The 18,594-nt window shown below is 50.6% G+C and overlaps 6 protein-coding genes across 6 annotated transcripts; 4 read left to right on the plus strand and 2 right to left on the minus strand.

The window, feature by feature from the left end:
- Positions 1-59: 59 nt before the first annotated feature.
- Positions 60-2,591, minus strand: PtrM4_060010 (Dimer-Tnp-hAT domain containing protein; the record flags this gene model as incomplete). Its single annotated transcript, XM_066105480.1, has 1 exon — positions 60-2,591. One exon carries the CDS (start codon positions 2,589-2,591, stop codon positions 60-62), a length of 2,532 nt encoding a protein of 843 aa, XP_065964107.1.
- A 486-nt stretch (positions 2,592-3,077) lies between these two features.
- Positions 3,078-4,108, plus strand: PtrM4_060020 (uncharacterized protein; the record flags this gene model as incomplete). Its single annotated transcript, XM_066105481.1, has 2 exons — positions 3,078-3,601; positions 3,646-4,108. 2 exons carry the CDS (start codon positions 3,078-3,080, stop codon positions 4,106-4,108), a joined length of 987 nt encoding a protein of 328 aa, XP_065964108.1.
- A 764-nt stretch (positions 4,109-4,872) lies between these two features.
- Positions 4,873-7,374, minus strand: PtrM4_060030 (Dimer-Tnp-hAT domain containing protein; the record flags this gene model as incomplete). Its single annotated transcript, XM_066105482.1, has 3 exons — positions 4,873-6,614; positions 6,672-7,167; positions 7,240-7,374. 3 exons carry the CDS (start codon positions 7,372-7,374, stop codon positions 4,873-4,875), a joined length of 2,373 nt encoding a protein of 790 aa, XP_065964109.1.
- A 598-nt stretch (positions 7,375-7,972) lies between these two features.
- Positions 7,973-8,122, plus strand: PtrM4_060040 (uncharacterized protein; the record flags this gene model as incomplete). The annotated part of the gene is made up of 1 exon (XM_066105483.1): positions 7,973-8,122. The coding sequence occupies one exon, from the start codon at positions 7,973-7,975 to the stop codon at positions 8,120-8,122; it is 150 nt and encodes a 49-aa protein (XP_065964110.1).
- A 3,011-nt stretch (positions 8,123-11,133) lies between these two features.
- PtrM4_060050 (uncharacterized protein) lies at positions 11,134-11,718 on the plus strand (the record flags this gene model as incomplete). Its single annotated transcript, XM_066105484.1, has 1 exon — positions 11,134-11,718. One exon carries the CDS (start codon positions 11,134-11,136, stop codon positions 11,716-11,718), a length of 585 nt encoding a protein of 194 aa, XP_065964111.1.
- A 1,854-nt stretch (positions 11,719-13,572) lies between these two features.
- PtrM4_060060 (WD40 repeat protein) lies at positions 13,573-17,235 on the plus strand (the record flags this gene model as incomplete). Its single annotated transcript, XM_066105485.1, has 3 exons — positions 13,573-13,991; positions 14,046-15,627; positions 15,679-17,235. 3 exons carry the CDS (start codon positions 13,573-13,575, stop codon positions 17,233-17,235), a joined length of 3,558 nt encoding a protein of 1,185 aa, XP_065964112.1.
- Positions 17,236-18,594: the final 1,359 nt, after the last annotated feature.

Below are 18,594 nucleotides of genomic sequence, written 5' to 3' on the forward strand. Positions count from 1 at the left end.
GGCTTGATGGGCTCAGTCCCGATTAGGAAAGTTATATAGAAACCTTGGTGTTGAGTTTCTCAGCTAATATCCCACTTATGTACACCGTATTTCGCGTCCATCTCCTCATCGCTGATAGCCTCCTTTACAGGCACCTCACCACTGCCAAATCCAGCTCTTATCCATCGTCGATCGCACTGTATTGCTGCTAGAAGTTGCGGAGAAATGCTGCGCCGACGGGGCTCGAGGAGGTCACCCAGCTCGCTGAATAAGCGCTCACACTCACAGCTTGAGCCTGGGATTGATAGCATGTCGATAGCAAATTTGCTAAGGCTGGGGTAGCGATCGCGGAGTCCTACCCAGTATTTTATAGGGTCGACGCCCTCGCTAGCGATCGGTTCGCTGCGTTTCCAAGCCTCATATTCATCCTCCTCGTTCTCCGTAAGCCCTGCAGGCTCAATAAAGCTGTTGATAGCGTCGTCTATATCATTGTGCCTGACTTTGGGGCGTAAGCGCGGCTTCGGTAAGCTTTTGTACTCCGCCCACAAATGTTGAAACTTGCGGTTGCTGCTCTCTAGCCAATCAGGCTTATCCGCCCACGCTGCGTCAAGGTAGCTTTTGTAGCGAGGATGAAGGATTGTAGCAGCATAGTAAGCTGGCGAGAGGTCGAGCTTGTTGTAGTACTCGCGGGCTTTAACTAGGGCAGCGCGGAGGTTGATAGCAAGGTGGTCTTCGGGTGACTCTGTATGCTCATCGTGAATGACGTCTTCATAGCTTTGCAAGCGGTCCTCATAGACTCCAAGTAAGTATTCAAATACTGGAATAACCTCAGCGATTGCTCCAAAAGCACCGCTTTTGCCGCGGCCTTCAAGCCGTTTTGTAGCTTGTTTCAGTGGCCTGAGCACATCAATATACTCAGCAATCACCTGCCAGTCATGGGCATTGATCCCATCAGACCTCATCCAATCCGGCGCTGCAGGCAGCTTGTTGTTACGACTTCGGGCGTACGCGTCTTCAGTTTCAATCTTCTGAATATGGTAGTTGGCGTACCCATTAACCGCTAATTGCAACTCAACAGCGCGCTCAAAACACGAAACGTAAGAGTTCCAGCGAGTAACAACTGGCTTGACGGGCTCCTTGATTTTGTGCTGTTCTGTTGGCGCGTTGACAGGCTGGTCCCTAATAGCGAGCTTCTGATACTTCTCAAAAAGAGCGTACTGTTGTGGTGTTTTGATGTAGTTGATAACCGCGAGAAGCACTCCTAATGGTCCATCGCCTCGCCAAGTAGCCATGTTCTCAGCTTCGTTCACGCGCTCAGTCTCCTCGTTGTCGTAGGACTCTTTCTCCTCACCCCAGAGTAGCATCTGGCCAATGAGATTAAGCGTATGAGGACCGCAGCGAAGGCGACGCTCAGTAGCGCTGAAGCCCATCTGCAAGGCGAGAGTGTTGATCGTGGTGTTGTTGTTATGTGCGTTGTCGAGGACGAAGTAACCGAGCTTGCCCACAGTGATTTCGAACTGCTTGAATATTGCCATCACGACCTCAGCCATAGCCTCGCCGGTGTGGGCACCTGTCAGTTGTGGGAGCGCAATAGGCAAGTCCCTGAGCTCGCCAGAGCTATCAACGTAGTGGGCGACGATACCTAAGTAACCGCGCTTGCCACCTTTTGTCGTCCATCCGTCAAAGCTTATATGGACTTTGCTCATTGATTCTGAAAGGCTTGCGACAACCTTTAGTAACAGGTAGTTGTACAGGCGTATAACGTATCGTGAGACGCTGTTATAAGATGCCCACAGGGCTCGTTCTGCCTCTACGCTAGCTAATTGTATCATATTGCGAAAAGACGATGATTCGAATTGTGAGAGTGGGAGGTTGTTTTCGACGAGCCAGGTGACGGCCGCAAGCCTAAACTCTTGTATATTGAAGTTGGTAAGCTCGTTGGCAACAGCCTGAGAGCAGCCCTTCTGAAGGGCGCGTTCGAGGAGAGTTTCTTTCCGAGGAGCGACGGTAGTGCGCTTACTTGGAGGCTTCAAGCCATGACCTTTCTTGTCTTCTCCGAGATGACGTGCTGGCGCTGATGGAGACTGCGAGACGTCATGTATGCCACGGCCAACAGTAGTGAACTTGTGCTTATAGCAATAGTGGCAGATCCACGTGACTTTTGCGACGTTGCTGCGCAAGGCGATGCGATAGCCATGGCTGTATACCCAGCTTGCTCGGTTCGAAAGTGATGTGGGCGGCTTGCAGTGCTTTGGGTAGCGACTCCAATTAAAGCCGTCGTATTTGTCCTCTACCCATACGAAACCCTCGTCGACAGCCTCGCTAGCTGCTCCTGAAGCTGCAACAGTGGCATGCTCGCTGCCCTCAGGTGGTGGGATGATTGTCTCTTCGGCGCGCGACTCTCGGAGGGTCGCTTCAAAATTTGGTGCTTGTGGCGCGGCGACGAGAGCTTGACGCGGCGACAGCGGTGGAGGAGGTGGAGATGGTGAGAATGGCCGAGTATCGACTAGCACAGGTTGGCTGGCAGTCCCGCGATGACGCGCTGCGACTCTAGGGCGCTTCGAAGTTGTCGCGATTTCTAGAGCATTAACGCGTGTTCTTTTTGCTGGCATTATAGCAACGGCGAGGTAGATAATAGCTGCAAATAGAGACGCGTTGATGGAGTATAGGTGAGTGTGGTGGGTGATAAGTAGTAAGTGAAGTGTCGCAGAAGGAGAATATTGTTGCCAGGCCGTTAGCCGGAAATTTAGTAGCTTATTTGCTAGAAATATAGCAAAAAAGAGTGTATTTTAGGTTATAACTAGGTTTCGAACTTACGCACTACACCTAAAAATCATCGTGAGATTGCCCCTCCACCAAGTCCTTCAGCCCCAAGTTTCCAACCGCCCCATCCAACCAAGCTAAGCAAGCTGACTGAGCGAGCGCCTATCCCTAAGCTCGCTCGGCTTGCAAGCGCGCACTGCGCGCTCAGCTCATTCGGCTTGGTCAAAACGTCCAAGCCGAGCGAGCTGAGCGAGCCGGCTCGCTCGTTGACAAGTATGTTGATAAAGAAAGAACTTCTGGCATGGGGATTCGTACAAAGCCTCGCAGACCCGTGCATGTTTATCCACAAAGAAAAACAACTCCGTATCCTCGTCTACGTTGATGACATTGCTGCTGCTGCAAAAGATCGAGCTCAAATTGATTGGTTCTACGAGAAGCTTTCTGGAAGATTCAACACCAAGAACCTGGGGGAGATTCATAAGATCCTTGGAGTACGAGTTACGCGAGACAGAAAGCGCCGCACAATCTACCTCGATCAAGAGCAGTACCTACACGCAGTACTTGACAAGTTTGGAATGTCTAGCAAACAACACAGAGACAAGAAGATTCCATCTGCAGATTACACTTCATTTAGGCCAGCCACTGACAACGACACCCGAATCGACATCACTGAATACCAGCAAGTGATAGGGAGCCTTATGTTTGCTATGGTTCTTACACGTCCAGACATTGCATTCACCCTCGGAAAGCTAAGCCAATACATGAGCGATCCAGCAGAACACCATGGCCATGCGTTGAAGAACCTGCTACGATATCTAAGGTCGACAGTGACATTGAAGCTACGCTACGGACCAGGGGAGTACACTCGCAATTTGTCATCTACTCTGATGCTGACTGGGCAAGCGACATGGTAGACCGAAAGAGCGTTTCAGGGAGCACTGCAATGTTCTACGGAGGTCCAATATCATGGTCTAGCAAGAAGCAACGGTCTGTTGCAACGTCAAGCTGCGAATCTGAATACATCGCACTATCAACATGCTGCAAGCAAGGCCAGTGGATTGCTCAAATGTTTAGAGATCTTGGGTTCCCAAAGTACATTGGAAAAGACACCAACAAGGTCCAGATGCTAGGAGACAACCAGGGTGCCATTGCACTTACAAAGAACCCTCACCTTCACGAAAGATCAAAGCACATCGACGTCTGTTATCATTTTATCCGAGACCTAGCAGAACAAGGCAAACTCGATGTGGCCTACGTTCCAACTGCAGACATGGTGGCTGATGGAATGACAAAGCCATTGCAGCGAGTCGCATTCGAGAGATTCAAGAACCAATTAGGAGTTGTCCTTGGACCGGACCTGCCCTGAGGGGGAGTGTTAAGAATATGTTAGGTTCAGTCCAGGTCGGCGAGGTGAGGTTCGTGGAGTAAGCCCGAGCAGAAGGACCGACGCGGAATGATGATCTGTCATGTACGTCCTAAGATCATCATAACAACAAGTAGATAGAACAATAGCTCTTAGTGAAGTTCAATCCAATACAGGGTTACCTTTCGTACCTCTACTCGGTCGCCTATGGTAGTCATACCACCAGAGGAGACCTTGTTCTAACATTAACTATCTTAAACAATCCAACGGCGATTTGGCTGCTGATTTTGGTGGATTGTGACGCCGTTTTTGGATGCTGACTTGCCGCAAAACCCCCCTAATCGTGCGGGCTGTGGCCCGAGCGGAAACGTCTCCGGCTTTCCTACTTTGGCTAGTGTAGGCGTTAAACAAGTCCAAGGGCCAATTCAATTTCCTGTCAAGAACGCTGAAGAATGCTGCGGCACGCCTGCGACCTGACTCGCTCTTCTGAACACTGCAAGTGAATGCTAACCTAATCTAAGGTCGTCCTCCCAGCGGAGTACTAAAGGCTCCTTCCTCGCTGTCTGGAGCAACATAAACAGAAACCTTATCCAGAGTTGCTATCAGTCAGTTCAGTCAGTCCGGAGCTCTCTGGACTGACTGAACTGACGTCCTGAGGTCACTGAACTGGACTGGACTGACTGCCAAGACTTTTCAATTAAACTAAAACTGACTGACTGAACTGACGTCGCCGCGGCCTGCGGACTGACTGGACTGACTGAACTGAGTTACCTGACGTCGAACTGAGATAAATGCTCCTGTACTTTTGAGATTTCTTCCTCTGATAGTGTGCGCGCTAGCCCAGAAGCTGAGGTAGTTGTTGGCTGTATACCAAGCCTCTTCCAGCTCTTCAAGCTCTGCAAAGCTGAAATAAGCTCTGGCTTCATATGGAGTCTCCGGGTGCCTAACATGTCGCCAAGCTCGCTGAAAGTCCGCTCACAGTCTGCCGCTGCTGCTGGTATTGTTAGGACGTCAATAGCGAACTTTGAGAGTATAGGGAACTGCCCAGCAACTGACTCCCAGTATAGAAGCGGATTAAGAGACAGCCAATCCTCCTCAGCTAACGCTGGTTGCCGCTTCCATATCTCATACTCATCCTCAGCAAGGCTTGCCTCTAACTGCCGTGTGCTTTGCTCAATTGACGACTGTAGAAAAGCTGATCGCGACGTTGAAATCCCTAGCCGGGGCTTCTTACGCGGCGGCGTTACAGTGTGAGCTGAAGTGGCTGCAGAGTCCTTCCGCCCCTGCCACATACGCAGGAATGCCCGGTGGTTATTGTCAAGCCAGCCGTCGCGATAGTGGACACCGTCACGGGCAGTGACATGGGTGTCAGGCACCTTCCAGAGCGCTGAGAGGTGGTGTTTGTAGTGCGGGTGTAGTATTGTAGCAGTGTAGTAGACAGGCGCGTTATCGAATTTTGCGTAGTACTCAGCAAGCTTACAATGCGCAAGGTTAACGTTTGTAATAAGATGATCTTCAGGCGCATCTAGATCTTCGTAATTTACATCCTTAAGGCGGTCTTTGAGAGCCTCAAGCTGGTCAAGAAGCCACTCAAACGTTACTAGAACTTCCCATATAGCGCCGTGTCGGCCGTGTCGGCCGCGACCTTCAAGTAGCCGTGCAGCTTCGGCAAATGGCTCAAGGAGTCGAATGTATTCTGTTATTGTCGCCCAGTCCTTGCCGCTTAGACCCCCTTCGCGTATATATAACCGTGGCTGGGCAGCAGGGAGCTGCTCACGATTCTTCCGGCGTCGTGAGGTTGCTGTTGCAGCACTATGCTCCTCAAGTTTACACTCAATATAGCCATCGATAGGGCCGTGTAGCTCAGCTGCACGGACAAACGTGTTGAAATAGCTATTCCAGCGTGTCTTAACAGGCTTCACAAGCTGCCGGATGTGGGGTGTAACACCTAGAGACTCTGCCTCCTCGCACTGTAGGCGCTCTAGTAGTTGTCGAGTTTGAGGCGTACAGATAGACGCAATCACGTCAAAGAGGACGCCAACAGGACCGTATTTGCGCCACTCATCCATGTACTTCTCCTCTTCCTCAAGGTGTGCGGCTTCATTCTCGTACGCGCTACGGTCTTTGCCCCAAATTACTAATTGTGCGCTTAGGTTGAGTATATGGCAGCAGCACCGCAGCCGCCGCTCGCTTGCGATAAAGCCAAACTCCTCTGCTAAGGACTCAACTGCAGTATCATTGTTACTTGCGTTGTCAAGCACAAAGTACCCAACCCTCGCGTTGTCAACGCCAAATAGCCGAAGTATTGTTGTTGCTGCAGCGGCAATATTATTGCCAGTGTGCGCCCCGTGTAGCTCAGGCAACCCAAGCAGGTGGTCAACTAGCTTGCCCTCGCTGTTAAGGTAATGTACGCAGAGGCCAGTAAAAGCATACTGCCCACCAGTTGAAGTCCAGTTGTCGAATGACACGTGTATAAGCGACCGGGCTTCGCGAAGGTAGTTGGCAACAGCTAGTATGTATGTATTGTACTCAGTAATAATATGATCGTGGAGCGTTTAGTGGCTACGCCAAAGGAGAGCTTCGGCTAGCGGGCTCACGGCCGCAATCATGGCTCGAAACTGCGGCGTTTCTATTACGCGAAGGCTCTGGTTGTCCGCGACTACCCAGTCCTTCAGCGCGTCCTGAAATCGAGAGGTTGAAAAGCTTGCTGCTATCTCGTTTGCTACCTCTTGCGATACTTCTATCCCTTTAGACCTCATAATATATACTTGGGACTTTGCGAGCGCGCCCATAATATTGCCCTCCCGGCTAGCAATTGGTACAGGTCCGTTAGGTCCGTGTGAGTGTCCAGGCTTGTTGCTTGAGAGGTGTCGGCCGGCGTTTGTAGTGCTGTCAGCCTCGTAGCAAGCCTCCTGCTTCCGTCGTTGATGGCAGTACCGGCAAAGCCAGTAGTTTTTCTTGTACTTGCGGTGCCAGACGGCCCAGCCGTGGCGGTAGATCCAGCTTTTTGGCCCACCGCGACTATTACGCTCAACCTGGCGCCGCTCAAGATACGGCACACGCTTAAAATCAAGCCCGTCGTAATTGTCGTCGTCGTCGTCGTCGTCGCCGTCGTTGGGGAAGTCCGCCTGTACTGCCAAGGGCTCATCAGCCTGGGCCTCGCTCGCAGTATCGCCAACAGTAGGCGCGTTTGATAGCGATGGTAGAGGAGAATTGCGCTTGTCGCATTCTACAAGGCGGCGAAGGCCTGAATTAGAGGGAGTAGACATGAAGTACACCAAGAAGTATTATGGCAACAGTAGTCTAGCGTCGTGTGTATAGCAGACGCGACGCGACGCGACGCGAAAGGCTTACTAGGTGCGCACCGGGTAGCGCATTTCCGCAAACTCTAATTAGCTTAAAGCCAGATGCTTTAACTTATATAGGATTAGTGTCTTTATATCTAGGACTAGCGCGGCTTCGAAGCCGCACTAAATGTGGCTTTCACAACTCTAAAATACTGCTTTAAAAACAGCTAACGTCAGTCTAACGTCAGTCAGTTCAGTCAGTCTGGAGGCTTCTGAACTGACTGGACTGACGTCCAGCTGCCTCAAGAACTGACTGACTGAACTGAGTCTTGGCAGTCAGTTCAGTCAGTTCGAACTGAGTTACCTGACTGATAGCAAGTCTGACCTTATCCTCCTTTCTTGTCTCCTCTTTTGCAGCCTACACTGTCGTTTAAACTCAAATTCTCGTCGCGTTATTCTATCCTCTCTTTACGCCTTGCCTCAGACGCACAGCCATAAACGCATGCTCTGCCTCTACTCGCTGTGCCTCTACCCGCTCTGCCTCTCCCACGACACTTCGTCTCTGCAAATAGTGTGCGACATGCGACGACGTTCACCGGTTAAGAATTCCTCCAACGACAGTGATTACACTACGTCTGATATAGACGATGGTATGGAGCTAGATACAGATCTGACAGACGTTAACGAATTTGCCGACAACAATAATGAGAATGATGAGGATGAAGCGTAGCTCTTCCCCAACGAGGATCATCCGCCTGAGTACTACCTTCAGCAGCTAGAGATCTTCAACGAATAAGAGTACGCGAAAGAGGACTACAAGGATAGTAGTACTCACTTGATTAATCGTATAGAAGATCAGTAGAATTAGTACGTTTCTTGTTCCTCTTGTAGCTTGCGCTAGAACGCATAGACTAACCCCCGCATAGATGCTGGACGTACCTAAAAAAAGACCACTATCGTGCCTACGCAACTGTATCCGTCGCTACTCTATACACGTTCTTTGACTGGCTACTTAGCCAGCGCCAGGGAAAAGGCGGGAGGAAACGCCGAGGAACTAAGCTCGCCAGCTCCCTAGGGACGTATTAGAAGGTTTTCCGCCTAGTGTATAAAAGAGCAACTGGTGTAAAACTAGATAGGAAAATAAACTAGAGTATGCACAAGGTATGAAAAGCTGGCTTCTAGTTTTAGTCTTATATAGGTGTTCATGTCTAATGTAAATAACAGGTACTAAGGAAGCTAGCGAAGAAGCACGACCTAAAGAAGATTGGTCGAGATGAGGCCTGCATGTATGTCGAGGATCTAGCGCGAGTGCTGCAAACAAATCTAGCAACGACCGAAAAGAGATATCCCCACGGACGCTATAGGATACAAGCCCAGCTCTATCTACAACTAGGTGGATTTACAGCGAATCAGCCTTAGGCTCTTCTTAGTCTCTGCTACCGGCATATACAAGTTACGCTGCTACGGGATCCCGAGGGTAGCCCTCATCGAGTATTGCTGGAGTTCACGTTCGAATTCACAAAGGAGTTCCTTAGTATTAAAGACTTGTACGTAATTATTCTGTGCTAGAACTTATACGCTTGCTGACTTTTCTCTACGGAATACCTTCCCTCTCCCTGAAATTATCCACGATGAGACGCTCCTCTTTAGTCCACATGTCTTCCTCCTTGGCCTACTCTTCTACGATCGGGCGTTTGCAGCCTACAATCTAACCTCTCTAGAGGAACTAAGCAGGCTAACGATTCCGCCAGGCCGTAACGAGCTGTTATTACGCCTGAATCGGAAGTTAGATGATATTCCTGTGTTTCGGAAAGCGGTACGGACCCCGCATAGTTGGGACATCTCTCTCAACGAGCCTCTTACCTACTCCACCCTGCTCCCGTGGATCCGGACTTTAGGCGAAGTAACGGGGTTTGCTTAAGTTACCCGTCCTTATTCCCTAAGATATGCCGGAGGGAAGGCGTTTAATGAGAACGGTAAGTCCTGCAATTTGTTCTATGCAAGGTATATAATGCAGGATGCAGAATTAACGTAGTGCGTAGACAACGTTAGTGAGGCTATGCAGAATCTAATGATGGGCCATGCTAGCATATCGACATTCTTGAAGCATTACCTCTCACGACGTATTACGGTTGATACGCAGGCTGTCGTGCGAGGTATCTAGCCCCAGGCAGCCCTTATGCGGGCGGCTTGTACTATGAGCCGTTCTATTAATCGTCGTCGGCCACGACGACTCACACAGGAACAATCTGCATCTGTGGACAATAATCCTTCCGTTCGTTCCCTGCTCAACCGATAAGAGCAACTTAAACGTACCATTCCTAACGCAATAAAACATTCTAAGTACAAAGCGCTTGCCTCTAAGATTAGCCAGGAGAGGCAGCGTCGACGGCACGCCCTTCTTAAGGAGATTAAGGAACGCTGGGAGTTTGAACAGCCCGTTCGTGATGTTGAGCAGCAGCTTGCTGGCTTAGAAACTAAGGACAATCTAGAGCTGGTTCACGAAGTTATGCTCCCGGCCCAAGGGGATCTGGTCGACTCGGTCCTGTCAACACCAGGGACTACTATAGAAGAAGAGATGGACAGGCGTAATAGGGCCATTCGTGCGGTTACTCTGTACTGTGGCGTCGAAGAGGGGGGAATGAACCCTATCCGAAGAGGAGGGCGGAGCAGGAACGCTACCCCACCCGCCAAGAGCCAGCTAGAATACGAGGAAGAAGCATTAGAAGCAGCCAAGGTCTCGGTGTACAAGGAGAAAAGGCCGAAGGTATGTTTCCTTTGCCTAGGCAACAAAGGACTGCCGCTGGCACAGCGCATACATCCCTTTGGTACCCCAGGCGATCTTAGCAAGCATTTTGGACGCAAGCACTTAAACCACATTAAGAGTGGGAAGTATCTTAGCTGCAATCTTTGTATGGTGCCTCTATCAGACAAGATGCACTTGCAACGACATGCTCAAGAGATTCACGGAACTGTGTCCCCTAGACATTTGTTAAATAGAATGCTCAAGTGCAATGAAGTATAATAATAGTTGATTATTGTGATCCCTGCCGGCTACGAAGGTGAGGGCTACGGAGCTATATATGTCGTTGGATCCAGGTTCGGCCGACGTAGGATCGAGGCTGTGCATTGGGCTTCACAGAGGGGTTTTTTTTACCCCTTGCTTAGAGTCGAAGTAGGATATGTAACGGGCTGAGCCCTAGGTCACATGACTAGGCCGCTGGCCTAGTCGCTTCGTTCCTTCTATCACTCCTTCTCCCAGCAGCCCGTGCGCCGTGCGCCAACCCAAACAAAGCGGGATGGCCGCCCACTTCCTCTTATTCTCTTCATCTCGACTGTAAATAGCATCTGGATTAGGTAGCTGGAATACAGTACCTACAGACCGTTCACAGGATACCCCTTCCATCTGACAACATTCCTATGGTTGCTGCTAGTACCTAGAGCGTGGCTTGTTGTTTTAGGGCCGCGTGGCCTCTTGGCTCTCCAAACCTTATTTAGTGAGCTGGCAACAGGACTGGTCTTTCATGTCTGTGATTACGCAATGATGTCTTGTGATGACGGGATCGATCTTGCAACACATGAACACAACCTCGGTAATTAATCCCTTTCTTAGTGGGGTGTGCGCTGAGATTGCTATTTATCAGTCCGTACCTAGGCGACGCATGATTTCCTGGGGCAGGATACTGTAGTCAATTCATTATTGTGAAATATTGGACAACAACTGCAACATTGTATTCCATAATGGTAACGATATCGTTGCCAGATCTACCCCCAGAGCTATTGGCTGAGGTCAAAACAAACCTCAGTTATGGATCATGTGTTGCGCTCCGACTTACCTGTCGTGAACTGTACCACAAAATCGACGATCCCAACCAACACACCCGTGGTACCCATTCTGACGCCTTGACTCGCGCTAGTTCGATCACCCGAAACTACGACATGAAGGATCTCCTCGAGATTGAGCTGTGGCCTGAGTATAACTCAGCATATTATCGGCCGACCGAGTTAAAACAACCAATCCGTGGGCTCGATTTCTTCGCCTGCCATATTTGTCGTAAGATCCGCTGTACGAGCAAGTTTTCCAACGCCATGATGAAAAGCAAACGAGGAAAATTAGGCAATGGTACTGTCGCAGAGAAAGCTGGACGTTTTTGCATTCCATGTGGAATCAGGGTGGGAATATATAAGCGAGGTGACTGGCTTCAGTATGGGGGTGCTACAGGTAGTTACGGGTTCATATGTCATCGATGTGGGACTTTCCAAGAATCAGGATTTGAGTATTTGGCGGCGAATGCAAGATTCTGTGCTAATTGTAGGGCACAGTGACTTAGAAGAGTTAGCATATTACCCTGCTAGCATTGAAGCTACAGTCGCTAGCGATTGCGGCTTCACCCCTACTGGAAGCATTACAAAAATACAGTCATTAATGTATCGACGATTGACCAATCATACCTACTCTTTTGCAGCTGAAATCCAACGCTAAACTGTGTACAGAAGCTAGCGCTATGCAGAACTGCTGCGCAGCTACGTTTGGAGGTGAAGCCGCATTCGCTAGTGATTGTACTTGATTAGGTTAGGGAAATCGATTTACATTACGTCTCCTGAATTAATAAAACTGACGGCATCGCATCTTTCGGACCACATTCATGGTACATCCGCACCTATAGTTGTCAACATCGCCTGCTCCAGGACTCACTTCATCGTGCCATCCCCTCGCATTTACGACAGAACGTCTTTCCCTACGTAACGAACACCTTGCATGCCGAGACGCCACAGACACGCCCCAGCATAGCTTCATTCGCGTGTCTGTTTGAGCAGCGTGCCAGGGTCGACAAAGTCTGGGTCGCAACGTGACGGTATAGAGCATGAAGGTGGTTGGAGTTATAGGCCGCTCTGTGGAAAGGAGCGTGGTGAACAAGTACAGGATACATATCGCACGCTTTCATGTTGGCTATCGCTACGAATCTGCAATGAAAAATCCCACCCTTTTTCAATCTTGGGAGCCTGACAACAAAAGACGCATCCCTCCAAGTCCCCATTGGCCCAGATGGCGTTGAATGAACTCAATACAATGCAAGAACGTCTGCTCGGCACCATGACATGCTCACTCTCTAAATGTTGAGCTAATCCGCTTAGAGTTGTAAACTGCTTTCCCTTTCCTTGCTTTGTTTCGGCCCTGCTATAGTCGATTGGAAGGAGGTTACTCGGGCAGTGGTAGAGCTTATCGTTATGTGCTGGAGAGATGATATGCTGCTGAAGAGCCTGTATAGTAGCAAAAGCTTTGCGCTTCCTTGGACAAAGGGAACAACGGATTTCAGGCTCAGTTTCGTCGACCACGAGCCTCTTTCCGGGTAAGAGAAGAAAGTCGGCTGAAGACTAGCGTGGGTATATATTTGATCCGGACGGGTTGCCCAAGACTAGAAATTAGCAACAGGAAAGCAACAAGCGCTTTTTCTTCCTTTGGAGTAAGGTATTGCTGGCGTTAGGCCTTTGTTTCTTTTGACATCCCTCCGTGTTTCCGACGATGGAGTGTTGAGCGAGGAACGTTGCTCTTCTCTGCAACGGCACGGTATGACCTACGTTCATCTGCAGTAAAGGCTTCCACCAGCGCCTGGCTGGCTCGGTCCATGGTCGCGGATGCGGTGATAGCGAAGAGAAAGTGACGAGCAAGCTCATGTAACGAGAGCGCGCCCAATTACTCCAAGAATAGAATAGCCAGCAGACAAACGCGCGGGGTTTGCTCCAAAAATAGCCGACACGTGACGTGCTGCAGAAAGTCTGAACGCCACACTTCAAGCCAACCTGGCTTTAGGGACTTTAAACTGGAGCCTGAAACGGCTTCGAACATTGCGAAAATGCCTACCATGACGGGTTCTTGACATACTCAAATAGCGTTGCAGGCAAACAAACCTAGTAGTGTGGTCTCGCGACGTGCTCCCTACTTTAAACGCAACGAAGAGGAGATGAGCGGATCTCGGCAGAACGTTCTTCCGAAGTCTACTGGACCCCGCGCCTGCGATGCTGCAGCGCTTAGCTGTGCCTGCCTTTTCAGCCTTGTGCAGCTGAGGATGGATCGCAATACTGCTCTCAGCCTGACAGCGGCCTGGCTGCTCGGTCAGCCTATAACGATGCGAACGGCGAACTACCGGTGTGCTTCGTCTCCGTCGCAAACTTCGCATCATGGACGGCCTTTCGGGCGCAGCAAGCGTCATCGCGGTAATCGACATGTCCGCTAAGATCGCCTCGCTGTGCTTCCAGTATTCCATGGCTGTCAAGGACGCCAAGGGCGATATCGAGCGTGTGCAGAGAAAAGTTGGCGAGATCACCCATATCCTGGAGAAGATCAAGCAGCTCCTCGACAGCCAGGACAAGACGCGTCTCTCTACCACTCAGGGCCTGTTCGACTCGCTCAGGCAATGTCTTGGGGAGTTAGAAAAACTGAGAGTGAAGCTGAATCCAGGGAAGACTCGCGGAATTATGGCCAGATTCGACTTACGTGCGCTCAAATGGCCGTTCACAAGCAAGCAGGTTGACAAGATTGTTTCAACCTTAGAAGGACACGAGCGGAGCTTTAGCTCGACGCTGCAGATTGATCAGACGTAAGCTTCCATCTCTGGTCCTGTCGTGCGCAGACACAGCGTCTCACTGTATAGAGTTCTTATGCTTAGCATAGACCAGAAGCTTGATCTAACCAAACTGCCTATCGCAATAGGCGCTTCATTTAATTCCCACAACGAAGAGCACAACGCACGATGCTTACCGAACACCCGCACAGCGCTGCTTGACGAGATCACAACATGGGCGAACAACAACAACGGCAAATCTATATTCTGGCTAAGCGGCATGGCGGGTACGGGAAAATCTACGATAGCGCGGACGGTCGCTCAGTCATTCGCTAGCCGAGGGCAGCTCGGTGCAAGCTTCTTTTTCAAGAAAGGCGAGGGCGAGCGCGGCAATGCTTCACGCTTCTTTACCACAATCGCCACGGATCTAGTCGCCTGCGAGCCAAGCATGCTACCCGGCATTAGGAAGACGCTCGACGAGGACTTCGCTATCTCACACAAAGCTCTGAAAGACCAGTTCGAGAAGCTGATCCTGCAACCACTTTTGGGAATAAAGCAGCCTCGCTCGCAGGCCTTGGCGCGTGTTGTCGTGATAGACGCGCTGGACGAATGTGAACAGGAAGTAGACATTCGGGCGATCCTCCAGCTGCTTGCTCGGACAAAAGACATCCGCCCGGTCCCGCTACGGATCGTGGTAACTAGCCGACCAGAGCTACATATCCGCATAGGCTTCAAGGAAATGCCGAACGGCATATACCAAGACCTAGTCCTCCACGAAGTACCAAGGAGCACGATTGAACACGACATCCGTCTCTTCCTAGAGCATGAGCTCGGCATGATACGAAAAGAGCGCGCGTTGGCCTCGAACTGGCCAGCAAAACAACAGATCCTTGCGCTAGTTGAGCTGGCTGTGCCGCTATTCATCTATGCTGCTACCGTGTGTCGGTATGTTGGCAGCAAAGGAAGCAGCCCTACGGCTTTTTTGAATAAGGTCCTGCAGTATCAGAAGACGACCTTTTCGCAGCTAGATCGGACGTACCTCCCTGTGCTCGATCAGCTGCTTAGTGAGCAGGAGGAAGATGAGAAAGAGACGTGGCTTCAGGCTTTCCGGGAAATTGTCGGCAGTGTTGTCGTTCTCGAAAGCCCACTCTCTGCTGTCTCACTTGCCCGCCTGCTTCAAGTTCCACAAGAGGAGATTAAGTGTCGGCTTGACTATTTGCACTCTGTTCTTAGTGTTCCTGACTGCGAGGATGCCCCTGTTAGACTCTTGCACTTATCTTTTCGCGAGTTCCTCGTTAACCCTCAAAAAGAGGGAAAGAGCCAGTTCTGGATAGACGAGAAAAGCACACACAAGAAGCTCGCCTCACGCTGCCTTGAGCTTATGTCTGGATCCACTGGTCTTCATCCGGACATGTGCAACCTCTCAGGCCCTGGAGTGCTAAGAAGCGAGATCGATGAGCAGACAGTTACTAGCAGTCTGCCACCTGATCTACAATATGCGTGTCGTTACTGGGTTGATCATCTCAAGCAGAGTCAGCAACCTATCGTGGACGAAGACACGACGCACCTCTTTCTCCAGAAGCACCTTCTCCACTGGCTGGAAACTATGAGTCTTATGGGAGAGTCGAGCAGATGTGTTCACTTGCTCGACGGCCTTCAGGCAATTACAGATGTAAGACCCTTACGAAATAACTTCCTAGTGCTCTGCTAATGTTTAACGCAGCCATCTGCAAGCTTTATCTTAACCTTTCTTCACGACGCTAAGCGGTTCGTTCTGCGGTTCCAATCTATGATTGCAGATGCTCCATTGCAGATCTATTGCTCCGCACTTGTGTTCGCACCCGAGAGGAGTCTGATACAACAGACTTTTGTAGACCAAGTACCACAGCGGGTTGAGATGCTATCTATGAAGGAAGCAGACTGGGACGCCTGTCGTAGCACGCTGGAGGGTCATTCTTCCGGTGTCAGCGCGGTGGCCTTCTCGCCAGATGGGCAGCTAGTCGCGTCAGCATCCTTCGACAACACAGTACGGCTGTGGGAGGTGGCGACAGGGACGTGTCGCAGCACCCTAGAGGGCCACTCTAGTTTTATTGAGGCGGTAGTCTTCTCGCCAGACGGGCAGCTAGTCGCATCGGCATCTCGCGACAAGACAGTGCGGCTGTGGGAGGCGGCGACGGGGATGTGTCGCAGTACGCTGAAGGGCCATTCCGACTGGGTCGGCGCGGTGGCCTTCTCGCCCGACGGGCAGCTGGTCGCGTCAGCATCTCGCGACAAGACAGTACGGCTGTGGGAGGCGGCGACGGGGATGTGTCACACCACGCTGGAGAGCCATTCCGACTGGGTCAGTGCGGTGGCCTTCTCACCAGACGGACAGCTGGTCGCATCGGCATCGATGGACAAGACAGTGCGGCTGTGGAAAGCGGGGACGACTAACGACGAGACAATACAGCTGTGGGAGGCAGGGATAGAAACGTATCAGGACATGATAGCGCACTATTGTGATTATCCTAGGGTTGTGGTATTCTCGCCGGATGGGCAACTGGTTGCATCAGTATCTGATGACTACATAGTACGGCTGTGGGACGCGGCGACAGGGACGTGTCGCAACACGCTAGTGGGGCATTCAAACACAGTTACGGTGGTGACCTTCTCACCAGACGGGCAGTTAGTCGCATCAGCATCTTATGACAGGACAGTACGGCTGTGGGAGGCGGCGACAGGAACGTGTCGGAGTACGCTGGAGGGCCATTCTAGTTTTATTGAGGCGGTAGTCTTCTCGCCAGACGGGCAGCTAATCGCATCGGTATCCACCGACAAGACAGTGCGGCTGTGGGATGTGCCGGTAAGGACGTGTCGCAGCGCGCTCAAGGGCCATTCAAATGCAGTCACGGCGGTGATCTTCTCGCCCGACGGGCAGCTGGTCGCGTCAGCGTCTGACAACGAGACAGTACGGCTGTGGGAGTCGGCGACAGGGATATGTTACCATACCCTAGACAGTCATTTTGAGTTCCCTGTGCGTATTGATTTCTCGCCAGATGGCCAGCTGCTTTACACGAACGAAGGGGATTTCTTTTTGCCTCAAACCTCAGCTGTCACATCGCTTTCTAGGCCGCAGCAGCAGTCTTTACACATTGTAGTACAGGAGCAGTGGATATTGCGCAACCGGCAATGCTTCCTATGGCTCCCGCCAGAATATCGATCAGAGACGACCGCAGTACACGAGGACATGGTTTGTCTAGGGCTTGTATCTGGTCGCGTAGTTCTGCTTAAAATTTTCTAGCGGTGTGTTCATAGACTCGCTTTGTCACAAGCATAGCGTAGGCTTTACAGCATAGTTTAGACATAATTATTACACGAAATCAGCCTTGTTATGACTACTCTCTCTTAATAACAACATTCGCACTAAAGTTTATACGCTTAGATCACCCACTAGAGCTAAGCCACAACCTTAACAGCTGTCAGAACGCAGGTCTACGCCCACTACGCTATGCAACCAAAAAGGTACGTATGATCAGTGAACTCCTGATCATCGTGGTAGAATAGTATATATTGTACACCTCGCATTGCGTAGGCCTGACATTTGATTTGAATAATTCAGGAATCAAAATCTATGATTGTAGGGCTCCAGCAGCTGACTGGAAGATGAGCGCTGGCGATAGAGCTGTACCATCCGAACAAATACAGGCTAGCACCGTCACCCACTCTCTAGAACCATCCTGAACAGCAGCTGTAACCCCTTTTCGATCTTCCAGTTACCCCAATCATGAAGCCCTTTTCATCCATATTGAAGATGTGAGAGGGCTCTACATTGTACTCCTTCATCTTACTGTGTAACAGCTCGAAGTATAAGCTGTAATTAGCTCCTGAATCAGCCTTGTGGCGATTGCGGTCCATCCCGGTCTGCCAGCGTGAGATGAGATGGGTTGAGTTTCTGTTGATGAAGCGAGTAACCCAGCTTTCTGAAACCTCCCTACCAGCCAAAGACGACGCAAGGGAGCGTATTATTGCTCGTGTAGGGGGCGTACGTCGCTCAGTAAGCGTTGTAATATGCTTTAACAGCTCGGTTTCTTGGTGTGGATGAAGGATTCTATGGGCGAGCGTATGCGGCTGGTTTTGGCCCTGGTGTCTTCGAGCTAGCGTACGGCGACCTACACCATGTCTTTTTGCGACTTCTGAGTACGAGAATGGTGCGCCTCATGCGCACGATTCGGTTTCTTCAATCGCTTTCTGAATCGGATCCATGGTGGTGGAGTTATGACGTGTTCTGTATAGGTGGTTGTTGTGTTGGGGTGGCCAAAACGCGAACGTGGCCAAAACGCGCACGGACATGGTAGCGGGGTAGTGCACAGGCTATTGTTATCGCAAAAGCGCATAGCTGAGCTTGAAGCAGCAAAAAAAAGAAAAAAAGAGAGCGATCACAGCATGAGGGTACTTCAATAATTATAGAAGGAGTACGCGTAATAACTCCAAAAGAGATCGGGGCGCATAGCGATGAGAAGAAGGCTGAGAAGAGGGCGCGCGTTGAGGTCGGCGAACCGTCTCAAAGATGCTGTGTACGCTGCGGCGAGGCAAGACATAACGCGCGAACATGTAAGCAGGATGCTAGAGTATATTTTGAATAGAATAGTCTATAAAAATT

Source organism: Pyrenophora tritici-repentis, chromosome 2 (assembly GCF_003171515.1).
Source record: "Pyrenophora tritici-repentis strain M4 chromosome 2, whole genome shotgun sequence".
NCBI classification, from domain to species: domain Eukaryota; kingdom Fungi; phylum Ascomycota; class Dothideomycetes; order Pleosporales; family Pleosporaceae; genus Pyrenophora; species Pyrenophora tritici-repentis.